General features: G+C 47.1%; 1 protein-coding gene across 1 annotated transcript; it reads left to right on the forward strand.

The window, feature by feature from the left end:
- Positions 1 to 11,297: 11,297 nt before the first annotated feature.
- Positions 11,298 to 12,645, forward strand: CCR75_000129 (uncharacterized protein; the record flags this gene model as incomplete). The annotated part of the gene is made up of 5 exons (XM_067958237.1): positions 11,298 to 11,333; positions 11,426 to 11,560; positions 11,632 to 11,710; positions 11,776 to 12,138; positions 12,203 to 12,645. The coding sequence occupies 5 exons, from the start codon at positions 11,298 to 11,300 to the stop codon at positions 12,538 to 12,540; spliced, it is 951 nt and encodes a 316-aa protein (XP_067817955.1). The 3' UTR covers positions 12,541 to 12,645.
- Between the last annotated feature and the right edge of the window lie 13,487 nt (positions 12,646 to 26,132).

The raw sequence follows: 26,132 nt of genomic DNA on the forward strand, positions 1-26,132 counted from the left end.
AGTCGACACCGTAGCCGTCACCTCATAGTAGTGATGCGGACAACGAGCTCATGAGGAAGGATTATGGCGCATTATGGCCCATCCAAACTTTTCTCATGGCTCACAACATGGAGAAATCAACATTTACAAATGCTGTCTCGTCGTATGCGCTGGATAGCGCAGCGACGGTTAATGAGAGCGCTGCCCATAAAGGCGCAGCCGCTTCTTCGTTGGGTATAACCACAACGCCTTATGCTCAGACCATAATATATAATGGTTCTGACATAGAGGATTCGAAGCCTAAAGCTCCGCCGACGACACGTGAACGTGCTCAGTCGGTGTCACAAGCCAGTCGTTTAAAACGTGGCTATGTGACGGGTGGCATTCCAAATATACCCCTCCATCTAAATCCCTCGTTTAAACGGGCCAAGAGCGTCGCTCCTAGAGCGCGCTCTTGTAGACGCACATGATTATTATGGCGTCTTTCAATCATGGAGGCCCAGGGAAAATCGCTTAGGCGTATTTTTCCGATCCCGGTCGTGTTGCGTTCAAATGAAACGCCCGGCCAATACGAGGCGGTATTCCTGCGCCGTATTCATCCGCATTCCGATGCGATGAAACAGCGGTCGCAGCGAATTATTTTCGCTCGCTTGCGTGTGAAAGAAATCATGGGCGGTACTGTACCCTCTGTTTCTTCTCACAATGCTACTTCTGCTAGTCCATTTGAGTCTAGCAAAGTGGCCTCAGCTGGTGCTCCTTTTCATAGGCAGCCACGAAGCCGGGCACATTAATACGTAGGGTATCGATCGGTTCCCAAGATTCAAAACTCTTCGGGTAACCTTTCCATTGGACGAGGATCTGATACCCTTGCCTCACGGAGCGGTGGGCAAGCAACCTTCCAACAAGGAAGCGTTGATTCCCACCCGCATCCACCAGTGCAGGTGGCGCCCTATAGGAGTGGCGATGTCGCCCATCTACTCGCGGCTGCCTTACCTTCGTCTGTTCAGTCGCATGCGTTAAACGCTGCTGAACGACGTATTGCGGATCTCGAGAGTCAAGTCTCACGACTGGCCTCGGATCTCCTTGATGTCCGAGCGAAGGCTCGTCAGGGTTATGAACGCTTGAAGACTCGCTTGGACCTTTTCGAACGGATAATGCTGAGGGATCCGCGTTACTCGCGTGATGTCCCTCGCTCTCCAAGTCCTGTTCGTGGACACACAAATTGCTGCGCTCCAATGCCGCAATCTGGGGTTCTCCAGAAAGCGTGACAGTTGAGTGACCACGTACGCAACGTCTAGGCGGGTACAAGTCATAATGTACAGAATAACTAATCAAAGAACGGTATGGCTTCGAGCGCATGACCGCACGTCCATCTTCCGTCGTAGACGGCTGCGATGACGCTAGCTTTAACCCTGATACGCACGGATTGTCGGCACTATTAACACTTTGTTGGCCGAACCTTTCAATCACCTCGTCGATATAGCGAGTCGGCTTGTTCATGAGCGTCTTAGCTGTTTTGTCGGGTTCGATCTCCATGCTTGAATTGAATTTTACTTTTCCCAATTTCTTCATTTTGAATGCGTTATTGAGCACTTCCTTCACTTAGTTGACCTCGTTGCTTGTTTTTGCTGCAATTATCATATCATTGACATTCAGTCCAACGTAGATAAAGCCATATATTGCTTGACATATACACACTGATCCGAACCACAGCTCTCGAAACAAATTTTGACAAATAAACGATGTATTGTCTTGTTCCAGGCGCTTGATGCTTGTTTAAATCCGTAAATGGCCTTGTTTAACTGACACACGTATTCCTGAGCATTGTCGATGCCAAGCGGAGCCTCCATATTGACGTTGTCTATCAACATACTGTTGAGAAAAGCTGTGTCAACGTTCAGTTGCTCCATTTGTTAATTGCATTTCGCACATACCGCGAGGATTATCTAGATAGAAAACAGGTTGGCGACTGGAGAATAAGTCTTAAAGAAGTCGACACCATACTTCTGTTTAAAATCTTTCGCGATTAGTCATGCCTTGTAGCGAACGACAGTACCATTCTGGTCACGCTTTTTGGCAAAGACCCATCGACATTCAATGGTGCGGTCAACCATGCCCGTGGCTCAAGCGTCAAATATTGTTCCGGTTTATGCGGCCGAATATCAGCGTCCATTGCTTCACGCCACTTTGCGGCATCAACGCTACCTTTTGCTTGAGCATATGTGGTCAGTAAGTCGGTATTCTCACCAACGCTCACCGTATACGCGAGAAAAGCTTCCACAATGAGGCCATCCTCGTCGATCCTAGCGGGCTTCGGAGTTGGTGAACCATCACGTATTCCTTCGACTCTTCGTTTTCTGATCCGTTTTCGAGCATCAACATCGGCTCACAACTTCTTCTTGTACGCTACACTTCTGGCCGAAATATCAATCGATCTTCCTGTTGCTCTTGAGGCTGGAGTCGAAACTCTGCTAGCTCCAGTCTGTTTTCAACAGGGCGTTCTGGGGCCAGCAAACGTGGTACAGTGACGCTTAGAATATGCTCTAAGTTTTCCATTTCGACGTCTGTGACCATGTCTTTGACAGCCCCCATAGGTTGATCCAAAATGAGCTGTTTGATCTCGTGATGCTGAATCGTTGCTTCGTCACTATCCTAAGTCACCTGAACAAATGCTTCCGGCTTCATCACTTGTGTGTCGTATATTTCGTCCACTTCTGTAACGGGCTCAAGTTGCCCTATGTTTCACGATTCCCGCTTAGTACACTTTGGGTACCTAAGGGGATGGTCAATAACTTAGGTGATGTAATTGAGCCTACCACTTGGGTGTGATTCACATTGTGAACCCACCCTTTTGTATGTGATATCCCTGAGTGCATTCACATTAGCGGGGATGACGGCTAGTGTCATCCGTTACGCGAGGTACTCATAAAGATACAGTCGCAGTACATATTCATGTCCATCTACAAAGATGGCATTATATAAATTGTTTAAAATAAGAAATTATATAAAATACGATCGAATATAAACCAGTCTGAAAACTACTTCCTACTTCAGAAGGGCGCACGTAGAACCAAATTTCTGCTTCCGTCACGTCAATTAAAATAAGGCATTTATTTTGTTGGGTGAGGTCGCTTAGGCGCCCAACGACATCCTTACTGCACGTGAGAGAAGACAGTCAACCTGCTTCCTCGCTATGCTGGGGTGTGTGCTTAAGAAGAGCGTGGCCGCATTAAGACGTGCCCGCCTACACTTGGTAGCACTTGAAATCCTTCACACGACCCGCATCTCTGAGCGTGTACGTGACGATGAGACTCAATTATCTGTCCGATCATCATCGAGAGTTACCTGAGCACATGGCGCAAGGACTTGGTGATTAAGCCCTGTCCAGGCTCTTGAGTAGTCATCCTGATCAACATCGTGCTCAGCTGGAGCATTTCGAGACATTCGCGTTTGGAAAGCGAAGAATCGCGTCCAAGGCACAGAGCCATGCTGTGGCGGAGTACGTCACTCAGACTCAGGATGAGCTTAGGCGTGAGCAGGCTCGGAGCGAGAATCTTACCAGGACTGTTGAGATTTACTCCGCCCGGCTGCATCAGCTGAGGCCTATTCGGATGGACCAGCCCAAAGTCGATGGAACAGCAGCGCACACGATTGACCACTTGCTGTAAGCCGTCGAGAAATGCGGTGTGGCACTGCTCATCGACGATGACAGCCAGATGGTCTCGTTCGCCATGTCACATCTGCGCAGTAAGGCCTCAGAGTGGGCTTGCTCGTCGCTTTTGGTAGACGGAAAGGCTTTTTTAATATGGGCAATCTTTAAGGAAAAGGTTTGCTCGATGAGCCAGCCGCCGAACGACGAGGTGTTGCTTCAAGTAAGGTTCTTTGGAGCATGACAGGTGAAGCGATCTCTGCAAGAGTATGTGTAGGGGATGCGCTCGCTGTCGGCATACATTACGTAGGCCCGATTCCGGAGCACATTAAGGTTCCCACGTTTATTATCGGACTACGGCATGGACCATCGCGACAGGCTCTTTTTAGAAAAAAGCAGTCGACGATGGAAGACGCAATCCAAGTTGCCTAAGTTGAGGAGCAATCCTACAATAGTGCCTCGGCGACAGATTAGTATGAGTTGTCGGCCGAGACGTCAGATGCCAGCCACCCCCCATCGAGTTGGGCAATGCAGACGTTGTTTGTTTTAAATGCGGAAAGCGCGGCCATAGGATGGCTCGCTGCTGTGCCAGAGTCCCAGCTGGGGCGAAGACGCCCAGCAAGAGGACTCCGGTGGCAAGAACCAGCGCGCGAGGCGCATGAGTTCTGCATCGACTCCTGAGGGGTCGGGGAATGCAGAAGCGCAATAGGGGCGGGATGCCCTACTGACGCGGACTCTGAAGTTACTCTTAAGGTCGAAATTATCGAACAGATGGGTAGCATAGTCTCTGGGGTACCGAAATTTCGGACCTCAACCCTGCTGGTCTATAGCGCTCAAGTCCGAGGCTATGACCAGGTGATGACCCTCTTAGTGGATTTGGGTACACCACAAAATTTTGTTAAACTCGCATCTCTAAAACAGAGATCGGCGATGTTTGAGTCGCTTTGTCAGGTAGGCAAGCAAGAAGGGTCGACCGTTCGTTTAGCGAACGGCGCGCTCGTAAAGTCTGAGAGATTTCAAGTAGAAGTCGCCTTCAACTTTAGTGACTTTTCTTGTGGAAAGAAGTTCACAGTGCTCGGTATGGAGAGTCCGTATGACGTATCCTAGGCATGCCATGGTTGGTAAGACACCAATCATGGATAGACTGGTGTACACGCGCAGTTGCTAAATCTACGCAGGACACCGGAAAGGATGTGCTCCTGCGAGAGGCTTATGCAACTGATGTCGGGTCGTACACAGTTGATGGTGCATTGACGGGATGTCAAACGTCACGAAGTCATTCCCAGCTCGTGGAGACTGGGGTAGTGAAAAGGACGACGACAAGTAGTCATGCGTCTAATGGTTCTGCACAGAGCTGAAAGCCATTGGCAGTAGACAGCAAGCTGACAAGACGTAAAGCGTCGCCTGAACCTGCACAGAGCCTAGAGCATGGTGCGGTTGGAAGGGGTGCATTAGCCAGGAGAGCAACGGCACACGCATCCTAGACAAATATCGTGGTGACTTGAAGAACGAGTACCCGGCAATTCAGGACAATCAAAGGCACGTCTAAACGAGTGACCTTTAGATCAGCTCCTCACAAAAAGGGCGGGCCTTCGAACGAGGTGTTCGAGGCCGTCAAAGGCGAAATTGCGGAAGCATCCTCAGTTGAGGTGCTTCGGCAAGTCTGTATATTTGCTAAGGAGATAGTAAATCTCCCGGAGATGTCGTGGGATCTGTTCCTTGCCGAATTAAAGGAAGGAAAGATTCACGAAATAGTCACACCAGTTCCAGAAGAGAACTTGGTGGACTGCAGCTCGTCGTCCACAATGGACGAGAGCGTCATAGAAACGGACAAAAAGAAATGGTTCGCTACTCAACGTTGGGATGCCTTGAGAGACAGTCCGCTCTTTGAGGATCTTTGGAAACATCGCGATGTGTTCCCAGAAGAAGTGCCGAGCCGTCTTCCAGCAAATAGGGGCATCGGGCACGAGATTGACCTCGAACCAAGTATTGTGTGACCAGGCAATGGCCGTTGCCGAAGGAACAAGTCGATTATATCGATGGGTTCTTCGACAAGCGAGCCAAGGCAGGACATGTGCGTGAGAGCAAATCGCCTCACTGCAGCTCAACCTTTTGTGTGCGTAAATCCGCAGGTGGATGGTGCGTGGTTCATGCTTACAATAAGCTGAACACGGCGACCATACCGGCGCGAACGCCAATCCCGCGGAAAGATGTCTTGTTGAACTCCAGTGGAAAGTCAACTATTTTTTTCGCGTTGGATTTGAAGGATAGTTACTATCAGGTACTCATGCGAGAGTCCGATGTAGCCAAAACGGCAGTAAGCACCCCAAGCGGTATGCTTTGGGAGTGGCTTGTGATGCCCTAAGGTTTGAAAAAGCACCAGCGACATTCAATCGAGTGGTGGCTCACGTGATGCGTCAGCACCGTGCATACGCGCTTCATAACTTTGACGATGTATTCGTGCATAGTAGGGCCGAGGACGAGCTGAGCGCAATAGAGTTGCACAAGCGTCATTTAGACGCTGTGTTGCAGACTTTGGGTGACGCCCAATCGTCCGTCAACTTGCAAAATTGCGTAATTGGGGTCTCTGAGATACCGGTTCTGGGCTGCATCGTAGGTACACATGGTGTGTGTACGAGCAGATCCAGACAAGTAAAATCAGAAAAGGAATGGCCAATCCCACGGCATGTTAAGGATTTGCGCCAATACATAGGGCGCGCTAATGAAATATAGCAGGAAATATGCTGAGCAAACTAAACCAATATCTGACCTCCATAAAAAGGACGCAGAATGGGTTTGAATAAAAAGAACAAGATGATGCGTTCACATCAGTGAAGCAATCTCTTGTAGAGGCACCGGTATTCGCATTGTCAGACGCGGATAAGCCCTTTAGCGTAGTCTGCGATGCAAGTAATATTGCAATCGGTAGCGCACTCATGCAGAAGGATGATGACGGCGTTGACCGCGTCATCTCTTATCAGTCCCGGCTTTTAAAAGCTGCGGAACTGATACCCTGTTCATGAGAAAGAGCTACTATTTACAAAGCATGCTTTTGTTGAATTTCGATTGCACCTATTGGGAAATGAACCGTTTGTGGTTTATTCGGATCACGCATCACAGCGGACCACAATAAATTCACCGCACCTCTCGCCTATAATGGCAAGATGGCTTACATTCTTCTCTGAATTCAATTTCAAAGTTGAATTTAAACTGGGTAAGTCGAATGTCTTGGCTGATGCTTTATCGCGCAGACCAGACTTCGAGGTAAGACACCAGGAAAGTGTGTCAGTGCTGAAGCGCAATTTCAGCCGTCAACGTAGGCAGCCATGAAGGCATACCACGTGACCTGCTCGTTAGCCTTGGATATACAAGAGAGCTGCAGTCAGGACGAACATTGTCGCCTGCTGTTGGATCACTTTGGTGGACGAAAGGTAACCCTTCCGTCGCACTTGAAGGCTAAGCTAAATCGCTTTAGCTTCAGCGATAGCCTGTTTTGACATCAGCTGTCACTTTGTGATCCCTTGAGAATTTATGTGCCTCACGACACAGATCTCAAGCTGATGATCCTTCACGAGCTCCATGATGCGCCATCTAGTGGGCATCTGGGCCGTGAAAAGACATTCTTACGAGTGTCAGAGGAATTTTGGTGGCCACACCTTTATAGATGGGTGGCCAACTATATTCGCTCTTGCGAACAATGTCAGCGGGTTAAGCTTGCACCGTCTAGCAGTGCGCCACTGAAGCCGCTACCGATTCCCACCATCTGTTGGAAGTCAGTAACTATGGACTTCATGTTTGGCATGCCGCCCGACCACAAAAGTCGGACGTTGTGGTCGGGCTCGTCGTCTTTGTTGACAGACTGAGCAACATGGTGCGTTTAGCACCATGTTGCACCACGATTACAGGCAAGGAGGTAGTTCTCTTGTTCCTGCATAATGTATACCGACTACACGGGATAACCGAGTCCATAGTATCGGACCGGGATCCATGTCTTACGTCAGGTTTTCGGCGACATGTGCTTGAGCTGCTAGGCAGTAAGCTCCTCCTGTCGACCGCAGATCATCTACAGCTCGATGGCCAAAAAGAACATACCAATCGGGTCGTGGCGGATGTATTGCGCACGGTAGCGACTATCGAAGAATGGATCAAACAATTGTCCTTTGTGGAGTTTGCTATAAATAAAAGTTTCCACGCCAGTACGGATGAAACACCGTTTAATATAACGGACTGCGCTATCCTCGGACGCCAGTCTCGCTTGTGCGCAGCCCGAGGCTTCGTGGGGGAGGCCCCTCACTATGCTCAGTGCGAAAGAGCAACAAAGCCTCGTCAATATGACAATGACCCTTGAGGGTATCATGTCAATGACAAAAACTTGCCCCAGTGAACCTGCTGGTTTGGCAGTGGTCAGTATGTAGTCACGGCAAGGAACGTCTGTGCTTTAAAATAATAAGGATGTTTCGTTAATGTCAACTACGTCCTTTGACCAACCTCTCGGTTGTGTCATGGGCGAGTTAAATGCCACAAGCGCGAGCGAAGCTCAACGCTGTGTAGGTGAGCGATTAGCCATCACACGAATAGTCCGTGACGCGATTGCAAGCGCACAGGGCAAATAAAAGAATATGCTGACCGAAATGGTTGGGAAACAATGACCGCTTTAGTTTTGGAGATAACGTACTATTAAGTATTGCTACCCTACCTTAAATTGCAGTTTCTGTACTACCTGGAGGTACTACGAAATTATTGGTCACGTTACATTGAGCCATTTACTAGAGGTCGAGGCGGTTATAGAACAAAATTATAGGCTCACCTCCCCCCCGTACATCAAGACACATTCCGTCTTTTACCTGGATCGTCTCAAACGTTATGTAGATCCAAATGAGGTCACATATCCCTAACAGATGGTGGAGAGGAGAGAGGCGAAAAACTTGCCTCCGATCTCTTCTTCCCATGAGAACGTAAAGAACTTGAGGAGCGAGGTAACCACGCGCGTAATGCGGGTCCCTCAGCATCAATTTCTCCAGAATGTCCAGCCGATGTTTCAGGCGTTTATAACCCTGACGAGCCTTCGCGCGGACATCATGAAGATCCGAGGTCATTCGTAAGACTTGACCCTCGAGATCCCCAATACATCGTCCGGCAGCGCTTAACGCTTGCGACTGAACGGACGAAGGTAAGGCAGCCGCGAGTATTTGGGCGACATCGACACTCCTATCGGGCGCCGCCTGCACTAATGGATGCGGGTGGGAATCAACGCTCCCCTTGCTGGAGGTTGCTTGCTAACCGGTCCGTGAGGTAGAAGTATAAAATCCTCGTCCAGTGGAGAGGTTACCCGAAGAGTTTGACTCTTGGGAGCCAATCGATACCCGTATTGATATGCCTGTCTTGGGGTCTGCCTATGAAAAGGAGCACCAGCTGAGGCCACTTCGCTAGTCTCAACTGGACTAGCAGGAGTAGCGTAGTGAGAAGAAACAGGGGTTACAGTACCGCCCACAATTGCTTTCACACGCAAGCGGGCGAAATAATTCGCTGCGACCGCTATTTCATCGCCTCGTATTGCGGTTGAAAGCGGCGCGTAAATTCCGCCTCGTATTGGTCGGGCGTTTCGTTTGAACGCAAATATATAAATAACTTAAACCTATAATTTAAATTAAAGAAGCGTTGGTAAATTAAAAGAATACGACCGAGATCGGGGAAATACGTTCAAGCGATTTCTCCTAAGCCTTCCGAAAATTATAGCGCCATAACAATTATGAGCGTCTACAATAGTGCGCTCTAAGAGCGACGCTCTTGGCAGTTTAAACGAGGCCATTTAGATGGAGGGGGTATCAATGATATGCCACCCGTCACAAAGACATGTTCAAAACGACTGGCTTGTGACACCGACTGAGCACGTTCACGTGTTGACGGCGGAGCTTTAGGCTCAGAATCCTCTATGTCAGAACCATTATATTATGGTCTGAGCGTTAGGCGTTGTAATTTTACCCATTGAAGAAGCGGCTGCGCCTTTATGGGCAGCGCTCTCATTAACCGTCGCTGCGCTATCCAGCGCAGACGACGAGACAGCATTTGTAAATGTTGATTTCTCCATGTTGTGAGCCATGAGAGAAGTTTGGATGGGCCATAACGCGCCATAATCCTTCCTCATGAGCTCGTTGTCCGCATCACTACTATGAGGTGACGGCAACGGCGTCGACTCATTGTAGTCGACGATGAGCGACGGATTAACATCCTCACTGTTAAGGTGGGATGGAATCTTAAGCCTCGTTAACGCGACAGCAGCAGAAGCTGTGGGCGTTCCGACTTAGGCATTGGACGCTGTCGGCGTGTTAACGCGGTGCGTGCGCTTAGTGCGAGGTTGAGTGGGCGTCTTCGTAGACGACCGACCAACGTGGCCCCTTTTCGATGGCATCATTAGCGCCGTGTATGAGAACACAGGTCGCTAGAGTGATTAAGTGAACAAGCGGCGCGTAAAGCTGCTCGCAGTTCCTCGCTCCTCTTTGACGCATTTAATAAGGAAATTCGTTTTTCAAGGTTGTGGTTGTGTAACGGGCTAAAGTTGCCCTAATGTAACGGTATAAAGTTGCTATAATGTTACACAGTCCCCGTTAAGTACACTTGGTGTACTTAAGGGGATGGTCGATTAATTAAATAAAGTAATTAGACCCACCCCTCGGGTGTGGTTCACATTTGTGACCAACCCTTGTGTATGTGATGCACGTAGGTGCATTCACATTAGGAGGGATGACGCCTAGCGTCATCCGCGATGTAGGCTAGCGTCATTTGTTACGCGAGGTTTCTAGAAAGATACGCTCGCAATACATATTACTGTTATCTACAGAGATGACATTTTTGATTGGCAAAAACAGGTATTTATATGTAATGCGATTAAATATAAATCAGTCTGAAAACTACTTTCTACTTAGTAAGTTCGCACGAGGAGCCGGATTACCGCTCCCGTGACGACACTTTCCAAGAGTGATTAGTCTGTTGGGTGAGGATGCTAAGGCGTCCACCACAACTACCTCACTGGACGCAAGAGAAGCTAGTTTAACCGCTTCCTCGCTGTGCTAGGGTGTGTGTCTTAGTAGAGCGTGGCCGCATTACGACGTGCCCGCCTAATTAATGGGTACGATTCAAAATAAGGTAATCGAAGCAGAAAGCTGTTGCAATTTATAACAAGTTCTATGCAAGATAACATGTCTCTAGAGGAAGCATATCATAAAGTAGTAGAATGATAGTAGACGAGTCGTGAATAAACCGCCAGTATAATTTCTTTTTATGGAAGTCTATATTGTTGCAATTTTCGCCGCAACACTCGATCGCTTCGGACCGTGTCACAGATTGCCATTATCGTGAGGCAATTCATCCGAGTCGGGAGCTGTAAATTTGATTCTTTTCGGATCAAGCATGATACGAATTGGTCAGCGCTCAGGTCAGGCTTTTGTTTAATGCTACTTTACACATTTTTTAGAACTTCCGTCCTAGGTACGCAGCAATAAGAGGGCTTTTAGGGTCTTTTCATGACTACAATTCGCACATCACGCTGCCAATAGAGAGAATGCATTGACATTACTGTGCCTTAGCCGGTTCAACGTGGCATAGTGCAATAATTGATCGCTGTGTTGGCCATAGCAGCAGGAACCTGCTACATCAAATTAGAGAGGAAACGATGAAAAAAGCAAGGCTAGAAGGGCTACTATTGAAGGTAATGTCCAATTTGTAAAAAGCAGACTAACATAGCAGTGAATCGGCTAAGTTCAGTCGGTACCACTTTACAGCTTGTTGGAATTGTAATAGGGTCAGATGACCGGCAAACTAAAATACGAGCTTGTCCAAGGCCGTACAACCCCCACATATGTGTACGCTACGTATCCGCTTAAATTCTTGCATCCAAGGCGATCAGTTCACCAGGGCTTTGATGCGTGTATAACGGTGGGAAGTATTGCCGTCTGTAAGTATTGAGCAGGTATTTTTGACACTGCCTGGACTCATTATGTGTACAGTATATTTTGGGTTACGGAGGAGGTCTTGTGGGTCGTGACTGTGTCGTTGTAGAGTGCGAGCTCGGCCCGAACACTTCGGGTGAGTGATATATGACAATTCTGGGAACACACAAAAGGTAATCTGAACCGCTTCTAATGTTGCAGTTGTGCTGGGGACACAGGCGTCCACTAAAGTATTTAAGGCTGAACATGAGGGAGATTTTGTGTCGCAAAGTTTCTTCCTCAAGGTGTCGAGCAATGCAACTTTGGCTTTCGTTCCTGATCCTGTGACTTGCTTTAAAAGTGCTAGATACCGACAGACACAAGTATTTAATCTTGAGGAAAATGCTAATTTAGTATTTGTGGACTGGATGACGAGTGGTAGGAAGCGCAATTTCTTGGCACCAGGATCTATTCGCAATAATCGAACGGAGACACTCGAGCATTGGGACTTCGAGGAGTATGACACAAAGTCTGAAATTTTTATCGACGGTAAGCGCCTTCTTACAGACCGCGTTCGATTGGCAGGTACGAAAAAACAGCTACTACTTATGCGCTATGCCTGATGCAACTATTTTTGTAACGATGCTAGATGAAGAAGATGTAAGCCTTCGTCAGCGCATGCACAATATGCACGTATTAGGCCTTATGATAATCGTTGGCTCTAAGCTAAAGGTTGTTATTGGTCAGTTGCTTGAGCGTAGTACCCGCAAGAAATTGCATAATGTGCGCGATCTTACGCCTCACGGGCGCCTTGCATCGGCCAATACCTTTCCAGGGGTCATCGCGTCTGCAAGCTCGTTAGGGTCGACCTCGGTTATCGTACGATTCTGTGGGCAAGATGCGGAGGCAGCGATGAACTATGTTAAGACTACGTTGAAGCCTTTGAGTGAGATAATTGGAGTTAGCCCGTTTCAAGATAATCGATAGCTTACGTTCCTACCTAACGATTGTAGAAAGTTCTGAAGCAGAACTTTATCTTTTGAGAACAACAAAATACAATATTTAACTCGAATAAAAGGGAGCTTAAATTTATTTGACTTATTATAGTTTTTTATATACCAAGAATCAACCGATATCCTGGTGGTGTAGTGGTCCGCCACTCACTTCACGACCGGGAGCTCCCGGGTTCGATTACCCGATCCTCTAAGTATAATGGGAGGTGTTGTCTGGTCTTGTCCTGTGCATCAAAAAGGTCTACATGATTCATTATACATAGATTAACAATCATCGATTGAAGGGCAGTCCAGTGTGTTCCACCACGAGCTTTCACTAGTTAAAAACCAATAAATTTTCTAAATCATTTTAGATCAAACATGACAATTTTAATTTATTCTTTCGTGACCAATACTACCGTGATTTAATTAAAGGAAAGTACCAAAATACCCCTGACAAATGCAGAAAAGACGGAAATACCCTTGTACTTTTATAAATGACCAAAATGCCCCTGGCTATAGCCTATATATATATATATATACACACGGAAAACCGTTGCGCACAGGAGTGTTGGCGTGTGCAATGGCCAATATTACTTTTGACAAACAGAATTAAAAATGAGCGAAGGTTACTCCAACATAGAGCTCACCTTCCCGGTTCTGCGCAAGCACCACGATGGTAATAGCAACCACTACTAGTCTCTCCAGATGGCTTCCACGGAAAGGCATCTGGAAAGAGTAGTTTGGCATTCCGTCTAGTTCCAAAAGGGGTTTCCAGTTGCTTTAAAAGGAGACCGTTGATAAGCTCGTGGGTTGTAGAAGCAGAAAGGACGGCCTTCCAATTGCCTTGGCGGTCTTTACAGCGAGCGTAGTAGCCGCGTTGCGGCTCGCAGGCCAGTATGACGCTGTGCTTCAAAAAATATAGCGGGGGACTGAATAATTGTCCTTTTTTCGAGCGAGAAAGACTCGTTAAAGTGATGTGATTATGCTGTGCGCAACGGTTTTCCGTGTATATATATATAGGCTATAGCCAGGGGCATTTTGGTCATTTATAAACGTACAGGGGTATTTCCGTCTTTTCTGCATTTGTCAGGGGAATTTTGGTACTTTTCCCTTTAATTAACGCCCCAAGAAATTAACAATTTCGTAAAAGTCCGTCAATAAATTACGCACAACATAGGCTTCACAATTCCTTTTTTTAATAAGTGATTTTGTAATGGAGCACACATCGGTTGGAAAACCGTTGCTGTGGTACAGTTACCTTATGGGTAACATACCCTTTTATCCTATTCTAAAATATAAATTTCTTAAATCTCGTTTATTATGGGTAACAAATGCGGTCGATATCTATTTTTAGATTAGCTAGGGTAAGGTTTAAAAATAGAGTATTTTATAAAGTGCAGTTCCCTTTTTGATCTTAAAGCGTTGAGTGCCTTTCTAAGGCTTGAGCATTGATCTGTAAGAGATAGAAGCCTTTCTAAGGTATATACTCTTGGGCACTAGTTGCCACTTGGTTCTACGAATTCCTGAATTCCTTTAACTGGGATTCATTGAGCTTTAATAGCTTGTACGACTCCGTGAGTTGTTAAACCCATTAGTTCTATAGAACTAAGAGACTGTCTGAGTCTAAAAGTCTTCCTCTGACTTTAGGAGCGAGGTAGCTCGGCTACACCTGGTAGCACTCGAAATCAATCTACGCCAGCATCTTTAAAAGACTAAGCCTTCACTGAAATGGAAGAGTGTCCAGAACTTTCAGAGGCGTGACGCGCAGCTTATGACAAGCTCAAAACTTATTTGAGCTTGAACATGCCGAGTTCATTAGACCCCAGGGACCACAGGTCCTCCATGCAAGGCTCGAAGCCATCATGCGATATGAATCCTTCCTTATCGGTCAGGTACAAGATCACCTTGCGGCAACAATGCCAACCCGGTACAATTCTGTACCTGAATAAGAGCCAAAGGCTCGCTCTCTAGCTGTGAATGCTAAAAACATTTGAGGGAAAAGAGGGAGAAATTTTTCCTTTTTGGATTAAGCAGATGGACATGTCCATTGACTCCGTCTTGTTCTTAATAGAACGGCAAAAGGAAGCTATGGCCAATTCCAAACTCGGAGGTAGAGCCATGAAGTGGGCACTATCGTGCAGTACGTCCATAAACGACGCTATTCCCTCAATGGATTCGCTGAAACAGCAAATGACCAGCATGTTTGCACCGCCTGATCAGGATTTTCGCATGCGAGCACGGCTCCTAGCGACTCGACAGGGTAAAAGAACCCTAGGGGACTTGGCCAGGATTCGAGAACTCTCATAGTCTTCTAATGGTGCATCTATGCATCAAGACCCGGTGCAAGAAGCAATTGTAGTGACCATCTTTTATTGGGGTCACAATAAGGGCGTTGCCCGGACGGAATTGTTCCGATCTCATCCGGCTACGTTCGAAGAGGCAGTTGCCATAGCGCTACGCGCCGAGTTTGACTTTAAGTCTGCTCTCGTTAGCACGCATGTCTACCAAACAAGCTCTTCGAGCACATGGGTTCCGTCTAATAGAGCGAAGCCCTTAAAATCTAAGCCTCGATGGGGAGGAGAAGAGGCTCTTCAAGCTGTGGATCAGCATAAGACCATCCGTAGATGTTATATGTGCGGAAGCACGAAACATTTACGTCCGTCCTGCCCCCTACGAAATTCACGTAAAGCTCGAAAGAGCTCCAACTTCGGCCTATACCAGAGATTTGGTACGGTGCGGGAAAACGTCGATACCCAGTAGGTGCGGGGCGCCTTACTGGGAAGCCCTAGACTCTCTTGAACCTGTAAGGGGTGAGAGTAAACAGGACCTATCCCAATTAGCTCGGGGCGTAATGGCACGGGGCGTGAGTACAAGCCTGGCTTGTTAGTCGCTCAAGCGACTGTGAAGGGCTTTGATAAGCCATGGTCAATTTTAATTGACTCAGGAGCGTCTTGCAATTATGCTCGACGTCTTTACTTTGAAGGAAGTCAACAATACGTTGAGGCGCTCAAATCGCGTGAAGGTGATAAAATCACTGTTCGCTTAGCGACTGGGACTCGTGGCACTATTTCTAAGGATCCATTGAACTTAGGAATAAATTCTCGGAATTTTTACAGTATGGAACGCTGTCTTATTCTTTATTTGGAATCAGGATACGATCTCATCCTTGAAATTGCCTGGCTAGAACATCATGAGCCATGGATCGATTGGAGGCCTAAGATCTTAGGCGCCACGCGCAATGTCCCTAGCAAAGTTTTGGAGAGTCATGAACCCACCTTTGCTATGCAACAAAAGCGCTATTGGCGCGGATCATTGACTGAGTCTCTCAGTGTTTAAACATTGGTATGTCTGAGTTAATAAACTTCAAAGCTGAAAACATTAATTCTGAGCCCGACTCAGAAGAAGGAAGTGGAACGGCACGTACTCCGTCGAGTGACACTCGTTGTGAGAACGATTAACTGAATGCTGAACGCATTGCTAGCCTAAGGCCGAGCCTTAAAAGCTGGCGACTTATCTGATATGGTGGTCATTCGAACAACGATTGAGTTTAACTCATCGTCACTTCTGGACGAAGCTGTCCTAGATGACACTAAAACTGCACTTAGTGCGCGGAGTGGGTCCTCGATCCTTAAAGATTCTTCGGATCCTTTTTATTCCTTGATTAAGGAACTTCAAGATGCGGTATGCACCAATCCATTATCTGTTTAACCTCCGGATAGAGGTGTCCGTCATGGTTCCGGGAATTAAATACTGTGTCACACGACAGTGACCTTTACCAAGGGAACAGTGTGACGTCATTGACGATTTCTTCCGTGCTATGCACGAGGCTGGAATGGTACAAGAAAGCAAATCTCCCCATTCGACACCGTGCTATGCACGAGGCTGGAATGGTACGAGAAAGCAAATCTCCCCCTTCGACACCGACATTTTGTGTCAAAAAGCCAAATGGTAAATGGCGCATTGTACATGCTTATAATGAGCTTAATGCTGCCACTATACCAGCACAAACCCCCATTTCTAGAAATAATTCTTTTAAAAACAATATGGTGGGATGTACAATGGCACTGGACTAAGTCGATAGTTACTACCTGCTCATGCGAGCTAGCGATATCCCGCTGACAGCAGTTAGCACCCCAAGCGGTATGTTATGGGAGTGGCTGGTTATGCCACAAGGGCTTTCCAACGCCCCGGCAACATTTGATTGTCTAGTGACGCAACTGTTTCGCCCTCATCGAGGTTATGGACAGACTTAATTCGATGACATTTTTGTCCATAGTCGTGCGGAGCAGGGTCGGTCGGATGTGGAAAACCATATCGACCATTTACGAGCAGTGCTCAAGTGTATGCGCACGAATCAATTGTATGCCAATGCATATAAATGCATTTTTGGCGCAGAAGAAATTCCTTTCTTAGGGAGCTTCATTTGGAAGCGTGGCTTTAAAGCGTAGTAAGCTAAAGCAAAAGTCATAGTTGATTGGCCGGTTTCTAAGAACCAATAGGATTTACGTAAGTGGTTGCGTCTAGCCATTCTTTACACAAATATAGCGAAAATTACGCTGATGTGGCTAGACCATTATCTAATCTCCTTATAAAGTATTCAAAATGGTGCTGGACTAGCACCGAACATAATGTTTTCGAGCAGTTATGGATAGTCGTATCCATGCCCCGATTCTGGCACTGCCAAATCGAAATTGGCTATTCAGTGTCGTCTGTGACGCATCGGATTTTGCCATTGGCAGTGCTCTGTTACAAACAGATGTTGATTGGCATGAACGTATTATTGCGTTCGAGTCTAGACAGCTTAAAGCTGCGGAAAAGAAAAAAAAACAGTTCATGACAAAGAGTTACTTGCTATGAAGTATGCTCTCGTCTAAATCCGAGTTCATCTGCTCGGCTCGAAGCCGTTTGTGATATACACAGATCACGCCTCATTACGCACTGCGACTTAGTCGCCTCATCTCTCACAGAGAATGGCCCGATGGCTATCCTTTTTCGCGAAATACAAGCTTGAGGTAGGTATAAGCCTGGCACGCTGAATGCTTTGGCTGATGCGTCATCACGCAAGACGGATTATGAGCTCTCTCTTTTAACGACTATAATGTCGCCTATTACTAGATTAATCCGTTTGGCTTACACCCAGTATGAACAGTGTGTAGCTCTGCTACAAGCTCTAAATAACACTGAATCAAGCCTTAAAATTGTCGGCGCGATGCGTGCAAGATTACATCGATTTTATATCGATAACGACCTGTTGCTTTATTGCATGGACGCTCTGGATCCTTCACGCTTCGTTGTTCCTCATGATAAGGATTTGAAGCACCGAATCCTCTATGAGACACACAATACTTTCCTTGGTAGTCATCCCAGCCCTACGACTCTGTAAGCCAGATTTTTTGGTAGCCCAAACTTACAAATGGGTCAGCTCATACATTCGGGCATGCGAAACTTTCCAACGGTTTAAATCCTCGGCGCATGCTGCTGCACCGCTAACAAGTCTGCCCACACCCACAAAGTGCTGGGAATCGATTAGTATGAATCTTTTTTCGGTCTACCGAAAGAATCGGCAGGTAACTGGCATAGTGGTCTTGGTTGACCAATTGAGCAAAATGGCTCACTTAGCGACTATGCCGGATACCATTGATGGTGAAGGTACATCATGGCTGTTAATCGGTCGCGTATTTCGATAACACGGTTTACCAGTGGCAATTGTCTTTAATCGGACCCCTCGTTTCACGGGTAAATTCCGGATATCAATTTTCCGAGTGCTTGGCACCAGATTGGGCATATCCACCGCTGACCAATCGCAGACCGATGGTCAAACTGAACGTGTCAATCGCATCATTGAAGACGTTTTACGCAGTGTGTGCTCTCAGACACCAAAAAGCACTGGAGCTCAATGCTCCCAGTGGTGGAGTTTGCGTTTAATAACGCTGTCCATGCATCTACAGGCTACACTCCGCTCTATGTCAACGGGCTCACCCACCCACGCGTTCCTTTAACGATAGCACTACAAGGCTCAGGGCTTGGTGGGGGAGAATTAGCCGATAGGCTTGCTGATATCAGCCCTGTTACCATTTAGAAACATAAGCGAGCTTCTCGCGACGCGATTTAGTGTCGTAAGACATGTACGTGACACGGTGGCTGATAGCCATGACAAACAAAAGAAAAGCAGATGCCAAAGGCCAAAGGCAGAAGCTGTATTAATGCTAATGCGGGGAGGACAAGTTCTATTAAACGCTAAAACTACCTACTGATTTGGTTTCGGCGGTCTTGAAGACCAAATTACGTTGGCGTTTTATTGGACCATTTACGGTCGTGGCCAATAAGGACCTTGCTTACACGCTAAACCTTATGATACCACCAAGAGGTCGGTCATAAGGTGTAGTTTTATTGACCACTGCTAAACTGGCAGGGTCACTAGGGCAAGTTTCAGTCTTTGAGATGATACCCTCATGGGTCTTCGTCATATTGACGAAATTATGTCCCTCTTTCGCTCCGAGCATGTGTACACACCCAGTGTTCTACGTCGGCTTTCTTAAGGGTTAGGGACTCTTCCCACATGACCTCAAAGGCGCTTGCGCCGAGACAGGCGGTCGTGCCGCAGATTGCTGCATCCTCACCAGGATGCCCAGCTGGCCCTATAAACGAGGTTGCTGACGGTCCAGCATCGAAAGACAGTTTGAACAGCCTCAAATAATCCTCAACCTGAGCAAGGCTCTCACGAAGAAGTTGCACCTCCTGCTGTGAAGCATCAAATGCTCCCGTCGAGATTTGGCCCCCTTACGCGCTGCTTGATGCGCGAGGGAATTCCACATGGAGAAACTTCTATAGCGACGTCGTCGTAAGGGCAAATACCAGCATATGGTAAAGTGGCTGGGGTACCCCGATATATAGCCTGTGTGCGGCTTCGATCCATGGTTGCTCGGTCAACCAAAGCAATGAAATATCGGCCGGCCTTTCTTCGTTTTGTGGCATAAATGCTGAACGTAACTGGCCTTTGGCCTTAAACTTGGCGAAATCGAAGCAAAGCTTCCGCTCCAAATGAACATCAGCCACATTTGCAGGCTCTCTAATATACGAAACACTGCGGAGCGGCGGACCCGATGGACCCAATTCTCAAATGAAACTTCGTTTTCACTTCTTGATTCGTTTGGAAGCAAAACGATCGGGTTGAGGTCACCGAAGCCCCACAGGCTTGATTAGCAATCGCGTCAGATACTGACTTCGCGTCATTACCTTTTTTGGCGTAAGGTATCGCTCATGAAGAGCGTCGCGAGCAGCGATCTCCTCCGCGTCCTCGCCATGGGACTGGAGATCCAGATGGCCAAGCTGCGATCCGCGATCTCTTTGAGACGCTCTTCCACATAAAGCGAAGTGAATCTTTATTTACTATGAGCTTTAGCTTTTGCTATCTCGGCAGCTTGACGACGAGCTTGTTCCTGTATGAGGATTGCCCGCTCTTGCTCTTCATCGGGCGGATTCGTAATTATGTTGGACTCGGGGTCCTGTGTCCTGCTCAATGCAGTTAAGACATCAGCGGCACCACGTTCTGGGAACGGATTCGAGGCCCGCCGACGTTCATCCGGAGGAGAAGACGTGTAAGAGCAACGCTTTTTTCCTAGTCCACCAATCCCTCATCGTCGAGGAAGGTGCTAAGAGTTTGTGACTTTCGTTTAGTTGTCCTGGGACAAAGAAATGCAAAACACAACCAAACGGTTAGCTGTTTAGGTTCCAACCTCAAAGAGAAAATGAAGCGAATGTTGCCACTCGGTGACAACACTCTGTTGGGGAGGGTTCATGGGTCACACATCGGTTGGAGAACCTTGTTGTGGTACATTTACCTAAATTGGTAATATACTCTTTTATCCTATTCTAAAATAGTAATTACTTAAATCCCATTTATCATGGGTGAAAATATGGTCGCCGCTAGATATAAATCTGGCGGCCAAAATGTATTTTAAATTAGCTAGGGTAAGGTTTTCAATTAAATAATTAAAAAAGTGCAGTTTCCCCATTGATCTTAAAACTTTAAGTGCCTTCTTAAGGCTTGCGCATTGATCTGTAAGAGATAGAAGCCTTTTTAAGGTATATCCTCTTGGGCACTAGTTGCCACTTGGTTTTACGAACCCTGAATCCCTTAAACTTGGATTCATTAAGCTTTAATACTTGAACGATTCCCTGAGTTGTTATACTCATTAGTTATATAGAACCAAGCGACTCTCTGAGTCTAAAAGCCCTTCTCTGACTTTAAAAGCGAGGTAGCTTCGCAACAGATTCACAACGGTATCAGCGCTTGTGGTTGTCAAATTACTAGTAGCTATTGAGCGTAAGCTTTAATAAACAACATGTCATAAGTGTTCGTCACACCTTGCAATATAGTCTTAATGAGACCCATTTACGCATAAAGCTTAAGATGTAATGTGTAGGCGGGCGCTTCTATAGCAGCCACGCTCTACTTAAGCACACACCTTCATGCACAGTGGGGAAGCGGTTTGATCGCCTTCTCTCACGTGCAGTGAGGTAGCTGGTGAGCGCCTATGCGACCTTATCCAACGAACTTAGTGCCTCAGGACAAGTGTCGTCACGGAGCGGTAATCCGGCTTCACGTGCGCACTTGTTAATTAGATAGTGGTTTAAGACTGATTTATTATAATAACAATATAAACATTTTTTTACCCAATCAGTAGATACCATCTCTGAAGATGAGCATCTCTAACTGGAGGGCGTATTTATTCTTATTACGTCGTCTCGCACATGAGATCAGTCTCGGACGTCATCCTATTTAATGTGAATGCACCTGTGTGCATCACTAAACAAGGGTCGATCACTATATGAACCTCACCCGAGCGACAGGTCAATCAACTTCAAATGAAGTAATTGGCCTCTCCGTTAAGTGTGCATAATGGGCGTGTAATACAAGGAAGTTAGCCCGTTACACCTTCATCTTTAAAAAGGACTTTACATTTTTGGCAAATATCGTCAAAGGGAGGAACAAGGGACAGCGAGCCGTCTACGACGCACCGCTTCAGTCCTCTCATACAATCCTTCAGCGACCAGTGTGTACTTTGACTAGCGTGTCATCACACGACGCTCCTTATGCCGCCAAAAAGGAGCAGAGCTGATGGGTCGTCTGCAAAGACACCTACACAACCTAAAGCATAGCGTACGCGCCGCGAAAGAACGCCGACGTCGCCTACTGTCACGGTTGCAAAGCCGACTACTACAGCTGCTGTCGTGCTGTCAATTGGACACAATGAACATCTCACTTGCACAGCGAGGATGTAGATCCGTCGCTTATTGTCGACTACAATAAGTCGACACCGCTGCCATCACCTCGTAGTAGTGACAAACACAGCGAGCTAATGGGGAAGAGGGATGGCGCTATAATGCCCATCCAAAATTCACCTATCGCTCCTTACATGGAGACGCCTAATGTTGCGAAGGCAAACTTGCCTAACGTCAACAAGGCAACTGTCTCGTCGTCTGCGCCAACTAGCGCAGCGATTATACATGAAAGCACTGCCCGTACAGGTACAGTTGCTTCTCAGTTGGGTAAAACTCCAACATCTGTCGTTCCGACAATTCATAATGGGGAGTCTGCTGCAGAAGATTCTGAGCAAAAGCTCATCCTACGGCACGCGAGCATACCCAGTCTGTGTTACAATTTAACTGCACGAACGTGGCTATGGTTGCTAGCATAATTTCTATACCACATGGCCTCGTTCGGATGGAACTAGTGCGTCGCTCCTAGAGCGCGCCACTACAGACGCACATTATAAATAATGGCGTCTACCATTGGTGGAAGGCTCCGAGAAACTTACTTGGTAATATTTCCCCGATCCCGGTCGTGTCGCGTTCTGATGAAACAACCGACCAATACGAAGCAGAACCTCCTCGCCGTTTTCAGCTACATAGCGATGTGGCGAAACAACGGTCGCAGCGACTTAACTTTGCTCGCGTGTGAGTGAAGTCATGGGCGGTACTGTACCCCCTGGTCTCCTCATCACGCAACTCCTGCTAGCTCATTTGGAACATGCGAAGCGGCTTTAACTGGTGCTCCTTTTCATAGGCCGACACCAGTCCTGGTACGTCGACGCGTAGGGCGTCGACCGGTTCCCAAGAGTGAAACTCTTCAAGTATTCTCTCTATTGGACAAGGATCTGGAGATTATGCTTCACGAAGCGGTGAACCAGCAACTTCCAGCAAGGAAACTTTGGGACCCAGCAGCATCCACCAATACGGGTGGCGCCCGATAGGAGTTGCGATTACGCTCGCCTACTCGCGGCAGCCTATCTTGCTTCCGTTAAGCCGCAGGCTCTGAGTGCTGCTGAGCGACGCTAGACTCACGGTCGGCGTCGTGATCGGTCTCCTTGGACGGATGGGGGTATGTGATCTCTTCTGGATCAACATACCGTTCAGACGACCCACGTAAAAGACGGAATGAATCTTCATATATGGCTTTCGTTTGAGCCTATAAGTTAGGTCTCCAACCTTCTCGACCACCGTGAACAGACGATGAAATGCGGCGATTATTTCGTAGTAACTCCAGGTAGTACAGAAACTGCATGTTTAGGTAGCGTGGCAAAACTTATTAGTTATTTTCTCCTACTTTAAAGCGCACATATTTTTGCGACCATGTTGGTCCGCATATTGTTTTTGCTTGTCCTGTGCGCTTGCTATCGCGTCACGGACTTTTCGTGTGATGGTTAATCGCTCATCCACAAAGCGTTGAGCTTCCCTCCCGCTTTTAGCATCAAAATCGGCTGGGACACCGCCGAGAGATCGGTCATAGGACAAATAGTTGTCAACAACGAAACATCGATATTATTTAGGAACACAGGAATTTCTTGCTGTGACTTCATACTGTCCACTTCTAAGCCGGCAGGGTAACCAGGGCAAGTTTCCGTCGCTGACCTAATTATCTCACGGGTCATCGTCATAATGACGAAACTATGCCCATCTTTCGCACCGAGCGTAGTGAGGGGCCCATTCACGCTAAGACGCGGGCTGCGCACAAACGAGACTGCATCCGAGGATGGCGCAGTCCGTTTACATATAACGATGTATCACCCGTACTGGCGTCAACACTGTTAATAAAAGCGAACTCTACGAAGAGTAATTGTTTGCTTCATTCTTTGGGATTCGCTACTGTGCGCAATACATCCACCACGACCCGATTGACTCGTTCCGTATGGCCATCGGTCTGGGATGATCGGCTGTAGACATGTAGAGCTTGCTACCTAGCAGCTCAAACACATGACGCCAAAGTCTCGACGTAAAACGTGGATCCTGATCCGATACTATGGACTAGTCGGTACACATGGTGCCAAATACACCATTTTGCTCGATCTGCCTTCAAAGACGACGAGCCTCGTCTGACCCTTGTGGTCAGGCGGGATGTGTAACGGGGTACCCTTTGCTAGTACTGTTAACAGTACTAGACAACCTTCACTGATCATAGTGAAGGTGGGTTGGCTCGGTTACTTCACGTACACGACGTGAAGAGGAGAATTACAGGTAGCTAAGTAGTCGTAGCTACCGAAGGTTTGTTCTAAGGCTTTTAGAATAGAGAGAAATTAAAACTGTATTTATATATTAAGCTCGAACGTAACGATCTTCTATCTACTACTGACTTTATTATATAAATAAGAAACTAAATATGGCGCCTCCTTGCGCACCGCACAATCGTGTTTTGTGACGATTGGCGGGGTTAATCTAAACTTAAATCAACCAATCAATAGAAGTAATGCCTTATTGCATCTATATTACCAAATTTGATAATTTTGGAACTATTAAGTCAAATAATTGTTAACGATAATTGTAAGTACGTCTTTGATTATTCTCTTACATAGAACATAATATTAATTGTTACTATTTTAGGAAATAATACTTTTGTATCGGACACCCCGAGTCGCTTTCCCCTGAACCAACAGTCACTATAGTGACTGATGCGGGGTGACGGGGAATACTATCATGTCTTTCCGTGTAATTTTGCATTATTGATTTTAATTAAAAATTCCAATTTTATCGCATAATTGAGAAATCAGTATGGAGACGAATAAGTCTAAGCGCGTAGCCCTTTAGGCAGCAAAGCTCGCAACTGCACGGATCAGTGCAGCTGCTGGTAATGCAACAATTTCAGTAGACGCTAATGCGTCTACTGTGGGGAACACGTCACCTCCCACTCGCATTAAAGGTGACTGGAATATGCCATCTGTTGATGCCATTGCAGGTGACGATTGAAAGTCACCTGCTTCACCAATTGTAGGTGACTGGTCAAAAGTCACCGTCATCGCTGGACTCAGTGGCTACTGTGAAGGCCGCCGTATCACTCGGGGCCGAGTCCGTTTAACCTGGGGGTATAACGTGACAATTAAAGAGGTGATGACGAGGTTGATCGACTCGTCGGACCTCTCTGGTGGGGAGTCATCTGATGATAATTCCATGGGCGACGATCACTTTGGTGATATTGGTATGAGTTACCAGGAACTAAGTGATCGTGCAGTGAAAAATGCTGCTGGTCGCGCTAATTTGCATTACCAAGAAAGGAGTGATTGTAAGGATCGCTCCGAGAGCCATGTTAGCGCTAACGTTAAAATGAGTCAGCAGGAGGGACCGCAATACGTTGCGGCTCGCTCCCGAAAAGAAGCCTTGGATGTCCGATAATAAATTCTGTTCTTCGACTCATCCAGTCCTCACAAGCCTGGTGGGGATAAAACGGAATTCTTCGTCGATGATTTTCAGCACCGGTGGTACACTTGTAAGCGGGCAAAGGATGTTAAACCTTTGTTCCAAGCTTGTACAGAATAGCCACAATGTGCAGAGCATAGGCCGCGAGGCCTGGCTTTACAAACTGGATGTTTTCCGTGAACGGTTCGAAAAACGCACCGTATCGGTGCACGCTACAAGCCACACCGTTTGTCTAGAGTGGCAGGGATACCTTGCCGCTCGTTGGGGGACTCATGTCCATGCTATTATAAGGGCGCAAATCATTTCCCAAGGAACCATGCTCTTTTTAGAAATCCTCATTGGAGGACGCTCATCACTTGTGAGATGCGCCTAGGGATTGAAAACCTCCAATCTTTTTACGAGCGCGGTATGCACTCATTCTCTGATGGCCTCTGTCGAGAAGGATGGGTCTCGTCGTACTGTCGAACGAGACCCGGAACGTCCATCGTCAGTTAGGAACGAGGTTCCCAACTATCATGCGAGTGTGTTTACCCTCGCCAACGCAGGATATATTCTCGTTCGAACCCCCATTATCTCACTATTTTTCGAGCGGCGTTCAACAAGAAAACCCCTCTCCCACTCGAATGCGTCAATGGATGTGGTCGGGAAGGAAAGATCGGGTTCGCCTCGTTTGACGGACCGAATCAACAATGTGATTTGGATCAAAACCTTCATCACTCGAGGGAGGGCATTGGTCGGGAGCGATCCCATCGCCGTGAGTTAGCAGTGACGGTTGATAATGCTTCTCGTGACCAGTTTAGATATTGTGCGCAAGTTGCGATTGATCAACAGGCGAACGAGAGGGCATATCAGTCACTTCAAAACGAACTAATAACAGCTCGTCAGAAGAACTCT

This window comes from Bremia lactucae, linkage group LG6 (genome assembly GCF_004359215.1).
Source record: "Bremia lactucae strain SF5 linkage group LG6, whole genome shotgun sequence".
NCBI lineage: Eukaryota > Oomycota > Peronosporomycetes > Peronosporales > Peronosporaceae > Bremia > Bremia lactucae.